General features: G+C 36.2%; 1 protein-coding gene across 1 annotated transcript in view; it reads left to right on the forward strand.

The window, feature by feature from the left end:
• Window positions 1–5391, forward strand: part of oaz1b (ornithine decarboxylase antizyme 1b) — a 42975-nt gene extending 37584 nt beyond the window's left edge. The window contains 1 exon segment of the mRNA XM_028804978.1: window positions 4425–5391. Coding sequence (XP_028660811.1) covers window positions 4425–4555 — 131 coding nt within the window. The 3' untranslated portion in view covers window positions 4556–5391.
• Window positions 5392–7194: the final 1803 nt, after the last annotated feature.

Consider the following 7194-nt stretch of genomic DNA (forward strand, 5'->3'; position numbering starts at 1 on the left):
AGCTATTGGCAAGTCATTCCTAAACTTACCTAAAAATAAAGTAGATGAACAAACACATTGTTTGCAGAACAAACAATCCATGCCAGGTCATGTATCCAAACAAGTGTTCCTTTTTTATTAGCCTTTGTTTATTATCTGTAAACCAAGACAGGTTGGACCAAAATGGAATTATGCAGGGCCCTAAAGTATATGTTTGTACACCTGGTATCTACTGCTTCATTTATCTGGTAATCAATTAATCCTCATTTCTTACAAAATAGTGAAATGGTTTTAATTCAATTATCAAGGGACTTCAAAGATTATAGTACAGGTGAAGTTATAGTATTAAATATAATACAAGTATAAAAAAAATACATCAGCTTTCTTGACCTTAGTATTCTCAGTAAAACATTTGTATGGAATTGGAACCAGTCCTCGTAGCTAAGGGCACAAGAAGTACAGTTGTTTGTTATTTGTTTAAGTAGATTGTGTGACAGTATTTCTATGGACAATTAATTCAAAATTCCAGGTAATTTTAAGTGGTTAGCAAGCTTTTTGTAACAATATCTTCCAAGTAAAAAAAAAAAAAAAAAATGGAAAATATCAAGACATTCTGCGTACAAGTATGAACACAGAACAATGAACCCCAAGGGTATTATGCGTACAAGAGCAACAAAAAATTGAGAGATGGTACTAGACAATGTAGTAACTGGCCTTGGAATAGTTAAATACAGCAGAGTCAATTTCAGAAGAATATTGTAGAATACTAAAGTAAATTAACTTGCTCTGAATGTCACAGATGTGCCTTAGAAGAGAATAATGGCACCAGAAAAAAAGTACTACATATATGGTTTTGCTTTTGGTAGATTTGAGCAGTTTCAGCTGAAAAAAAGACTAATTTCCTCTCATCTAGATGTCTGGTATAGACACTGGATGCAACCTGTGCCTCACCAACATTATTTTTATTTGATCTCTTATGGAAATGCCACTTTTAGATATCTCCAGGATAGCCTGGGATGCTGCAGAGCACATAATAGCTCCTACACTAGCATTGAAAACACAGAGCTGGACAGACACTGAGGAAATGGATGCAGACACCAACATCACAGTAGCTGAATGGACCCAGAGAACCATCTGAAATAGTAAAAGAGCCTAAGAGCCAGTGTTTCAAAGAAAAAGCGATATCTGAAACAGGCAAATAAAAAGAAAAGGTTAAAATTGGCAAAAGAACATATTTGGTGTGCTACTAATGAAGAAGCCAGATTTGCAAGGCCAGGCTGTGATGGTATGGCCATGTCATCGTAGCACAAAATGCTCCATCTCAGCCCACATGATTGGCAACCAGAAGGTCAACTGAAGCACCAGTGGATGGACTGAACTAAGGGCGATATGAAGCATGCTGATGTAACCACCCAAGGACACTCTCAACCATACAAAGTGGAAACGTGTATGCCGGACAGAGGACCCTGCACTGACGTGGGATAGCTTGAACTAACACTGTGTTGTACTTATCCTCTTATGTAGTTGTGCACCTGGGTCTTCCCCTTCTTCTTCTGTCCTGGTTAGCTCCAGTTTGCCCTTTTCTCTCAAGGCAGTAATAGTCACCTTTGTGTGAAATCTTTAGTTTCTTAGCAATCATTCCTATGCAATAAACTTCATTCTGCAAAAATAAACAAACAACAGACTGACATGTTTCATTTTGACCACATTTGATCGAAGAACTGACCTTTAGCATTGCCAGTACTTTGCAACTTAAATGAACAGAATAACAGGTTTCAGTAATACAGGTACAATTAGTAAGTTTCTCTAATAACCAATTAGCATTTAAAATGACTAACTAAAGGTAAAGTAAGGACATGAAGGACTACCTGCTGAAAATGGGCCATTGCAGTCATATGTGGAGAAATTAAAAGTCAGCAGTAAAACACCAATACCAACATTGGTAATGTCTTCACTATATGTTTAAATCAATCTGTCACATGTACATTTCTTTTGCAAAATAAAAGTTATTCCATGTTTCTTGAGAAATCTGTTTCATTTTGACCATTTTTGAACCTGGAATTGAACTTCACAAAATTTAGAAACTGAACTTCTGCCAGTATCTTGCCACTAAATTGAACAGAATACCAGGTTTCAATGCTGTTAATGCAATCAAAGGTATCTCTGACAACCAATTAGCATTTAAAGTGATTAATTAAGGATAAGCTAAAGGACTCGACTATTAGGACACTGAAGGGAATGGCTGCTGAAAATGGGCCTATGCAGTTATATGTGAATAATAAATTAAAATTGGGTAATTTCAAGCAGCAGTAGCCATTAACAACACAAGTAATGTTTTGGCTTTATTTTTAAATCAGTTTAATGGTATCTTAATAAAAAAGGGTATCTTGTTTCTACAAAAACCATGAGCATTTCTGGGTGTGTCCAAACTTTTAACTGGAACTGCATCTCCTGGTGTATCTGCTAGAACTATCTGGGAACATTTCAAGTATATGTGAGCAATCATATAATCTCTTTAATATTTCATACTAGGAAAAATTACAGATCGTAATGGCAACAGAAAAAATATACAGTAGTAATTGGGTACATACCCAAAATTGAAGATGAATATGCAGAATCACCCCATCACTGAACTCTACAAAAAACAATGGCATTGCAAACATGTTTTCTGTATACTGACAAAAAGATAAACAGATAAACTATTACCTGAGTCCTGAAATTGTTATTGTAGCTTGGAGGAATGGCTAATAATAAGAGTTAGGTCATCAAATATATAAGAAAGAAGTTTGGAATGATATTATTGAAATCAGCAAGCATCAACATTTATAGCAGAGATCTTGGGCTCAATTCCTGTAGGACCACAGTAGCAACAACTTTTCATTCTTTACACATTCTTATTTAGTAACCAATGCTAAAGGAACATATTTAGGTAATAGCATACAGACAAGAGTAAGGAGTACATCAGTTAATCTGGGTTGTATTTAAAATTATTTATGCTTGTGCTTGAGTGTGGTGACATGTTACATGTTGGTTGGACATGCGAATAAGAATTTCACTGTACTCTGTACATGTGACAGTACTACTATCGCTATAGTGCACTTGGTCCCAAATCTACTGAATGTAAATAAGTAAAAATATTTGATATTTTGCCCTATGCACTCTTCCTGGGCTTTTTCTTGGTATCCTCGTGTGTGCAAACCTCTCTTGTCTGGTGCTTTCTCTCTCTATTGCATTTCCATAAAGCCTGCTTCTCAGACTTTTGTCATTTCAAGGCGCTTTACTCGCCTCCTGTCCATTTCTTGACCCCCATTACCCACTGTGTAAACATCATTCATATTCTTGAGAATACTACCTGTCTCTGAAGGCAACTTGGCTGCACCTCATTAGTATTTAGCGACCTATTGTCACTCTGTACGGTAGTTCCTTTGTTGCCATTGAAGTGCTCCATTTTTAATTACTTTGCTTGTAAACATAAAAAGTGACAATTGTTTTAAAAAAAACCTCTGCTAATTTAGATTTATTAATTCTAGCTATTCATGGAAGTTGGAAAAGAAAAGCTTGTTACTAAAACAGTATGCATGTGTCCCACCCACAATAATACAGTGGGCAAAAGATTTCAAATTTTACTTAGAAAGTCTGAAAACAAAAATTTACTTTGTAAGGAACAGTCCAAAGGCTGTTTACAGTCTGGCAGGCATTAATTCTGCCCTCAATCAATTAAGCATGCTAAATATTTGCTAATCTTTTGAATGCCACGGTGTGTTTGAATGATTGCTTCATATTAAATCTTCATTCTTTGCTCACTAGGCTAGTGGGATATGTGATCTAATTTTAATAACATGTTATTTTGTATGTTTGTCTGACTTGTACCTCACTCATTGTGAATGAATCTTTAAATTCTATAAATACTAAAGAGCGAGAAAAGTGAAAAGGTACGTACACAAACCACTATGAATCTGCTTTTATGTGGCTCATGATAAATAGTGATAAAATAGATTAATAGTTATTTTCATCTCTTCAGCCAAGTGTCGACAATTCTGCTGGTATGAAATTTAAATTGTACCCTCCCTGAGTACCATATTTGGTATTCTTAAATAAAGTATTTCTGTTTATGTAGCCCTTTGGACCCAGAATCATATTTAGAGGGTCTGGCAATTTCTGTATGCAATTAAAAAAAGATCAAATTATCAGTATACCTTACATATCTAATGGCAGCACGTTCTGTGTTGAAGGCTTCATGAAAGTTTTAATAATCAGAATGTAAATTTTAAATGTAATCTGAAAATAAAGTATATAACTGGCTCAAGGACCTCTGAGCCTTTTCCTTGCTCTAGCATAATGTACATGCACTTATTTGTTATTAAACAAATATTTTTGTGTATATTTTATAGGAAGAATATTCTAAAACCTTGCAATTCACATTAGATTGTTTTTTGTCTTTACAGCTGCTCTGTTGCGGACCTTCAGCTTTCTGGGCTTTGAGATTGTGAAACCAGGCCATGCCCTCATACCCCAAAGGCCAGATGTGCTTTTTATGGCTTATACCTTTGACAGAGATTCGTCTGATGAAGAGTGAAGAAAGTTCAATCCATTGCAGATAGTGACTACCTGGGGTGGTGGGGTAGTGTGAGGGAGGAGCATTTTGTGACCCAAGTGCTATTGCCTTGTATGCTTTTGTCATGTTTTTTGATGCTTATTGTTTTTAGATCAATGTTGCTAGGTTTGATTCTTAATTTTTTTTTTCAACTTGATTGAGAACAGCAATTTTCTGACAGCTTTGACAGTGGAAATGTATTACATCAAAGAAACAAGACACAAAAATCAATATGTAATTCACATTCTTTCTTATGTTGTGGAATGTAAAAAAAAAAAAAATCCCTAAGCAGAAGCTGTCTGGGTGTGGCATTTTTTGGGGGGTTTTGTTTTGCTGTGAGGATATAAAGAAGTAAAATTAATTACTCATCAATCATTTATATATAATCTAACTTCCCAAGAATGATTTATCCTATAAGCAATCTATAAGTTTTACCTTCATTACAAGCCAGTATAGGAAAAATCCTAGCCTTCTAAACTGAGGATAGTACTGATTGTGTGTGTGTGCGTGTGTGTGTTTGAGAGTACGCATATATGCAGACGTGAGAAAGAATTTGTTGGCCACTTAGCTGACGTAAGTAAGGATCTATTGGTTAGATTTATTATCCCAAAGTTTATTTTTTCTGTTTTCTCTTGCACGATGTAATTTGTTCACAAAAGTAGCATTGTTTAGGAACTGCTGCATGTGGTAATAGACAAAAGGAGAACTGAGTAGGGCAGCGTTTGTCTTTATAATGGGGAGGTTACAATAGATACAACTGCGTTAAACTTTATTCTTGTGTTTCTGTAATGAATTAAAGACCAAAAATGAAAGTTTCAGTTTGTATTACTTGTTTTATTTAAATAATGTTGCCATCACTTTGCGGCCTTAAACTCGGTTTATATATCAAAGTGATCTATCCTAACTGCTCCATGATACACAGTAATAGCCCACTTTTGGTTCAGTCATATACCAGGGATTACATTGGTATTATCACAGAGCCAGTTTCTGCATCTTTATAAGGTAGAAGGTCATTCAGTCTTCTTTGGATAAATTGGAACCCAATTAGTTTACCGGCAGGTTCATTGTTGGACAAACTGGAAACCAATTATTTTTCCACCCAGCTCATTAAATACACTGGTAAATATTGTGGAAAAAAGTTCACCTACTGTATGTATGCATGCCCACAGTTCCCGTAAAATACAGCTGTACAGCTGACCAAGGCATCTGGCCTGAAGCCTTTTCTTACATCCAGTCTTACTTTCTGGGCTGAGGCTACAAGGGATTACATGGACAATGAGCAGTGATAAGCCACAATATATTAACCAATTCCATTGCAACTTTACCTTCAGGGTTAGCTTTTTTTCTTTCGTTACCCACACAGGCTAGTCAGAATTGCTTAAACAAGATTTTCCAAACGTTTAAACGTTTATTAGTTTAATGATTATATCTGCTGCCCCACAGCTCCACATCCTGTCCCAAACACTTGTATACATTGGGTTTTTCAGTGTGGCTTTCCTCCCACATCCAAAAAACATTTGTTAACTGGACCTTGTAAACTGGCCAGGTGTGGCTGTGTCCACGAGTGTGGCCCACAATGGACAATGTTGTTTCCTGCCTTGTGCTCTATATTGCTACTTACAGAATGAACTAAATAATAAAAAATGAAAAAAGCAACCCTTCCTCCCAAAAGAAACTATGTAAACCATTAGCAAAGTAAGAGTGCTCATGCTTTGTACTCCTCAGGAGAATTGAATTAAAAATATTTGGAAATTGTCACAATTCATCTAGAAGATAATGTTAGCTTTATGTGGCCAGTAGGAGAATCTGTGATCCCACTTTACATCCACAATAGTCGCCACTCAGCCACATTGAGATTGTTGGAGGGAAAAAGTGGATTTGGTTCAAACATCCCAAAGACATATGAGTTAGCTTAATTAATGCTATTGAATTGTCCCAGCAATTAGTCGATCTCCAGGGGATATTGCCTCCATGTCCCCTGCAAATTTAATAATACATGGATGAATGGGTAAATTAGTGATCCTTTTTTTTGGGAGAGCAAACACTTTCAATTTCTGATTATTTAGGTTGTTAATATGACATAAACCTGAGTAAGTGATTTGTGACATTTGCATTAGAGGCTTTGGAATGATTGGGTTGAACGTTGAGACTATAAATGAATAGCACAGTCTCAAAAGCAAGCCTTAACTTGAGACCTTGATTCCTTAAATGGACCGATTAACTGAGAAACTGTTATTTAAGGGCTCAAACACACTGCACAGAAACCTTGTATATGCATCTTGTGCTGCTAAAGATCAAATATTTAATCTCCAAGTAAGTTAATGCATTTACTCCGTGTTGTTCTACTATTTATTCCCAGGCCCTATGTGCCCCCCCCAACCTGTGTCAGTGGAGTGCAATTGTGCAATAGCAGTCTCGGTTTATCCTTCACTCACTCATCAGACTGGAATGGGACATGACCACACGCAGAGTACCACACATTTCCCAGGGGAGACGGATCGGGTGAGGCTATTACCAGTTTTAAGGTATTGTTAGTTTATAGCTCAAAGCCTTACTCAATTACTGGAGTTGTTCCAAACAGCAGTTCCAGAGTGGACGTTGAATTCCAATTTAAATAAATA

This window comes from Erpetoichthys calabaricus, chromosome 7 (assembly GCF_900747795.2).
Source record: "Erpetoichthys calabaricus chromosome 7, fErpCal1.3, whole genome shotgun sequence".
NCBI classification, from domain to species: domain Eukaryota; kingdom Metazoa; phylum Chordata; class Cladistia; order Polypteriformes; family Polypteridae; genus Erpetoichthys; species Erpetoichthys calabaricus.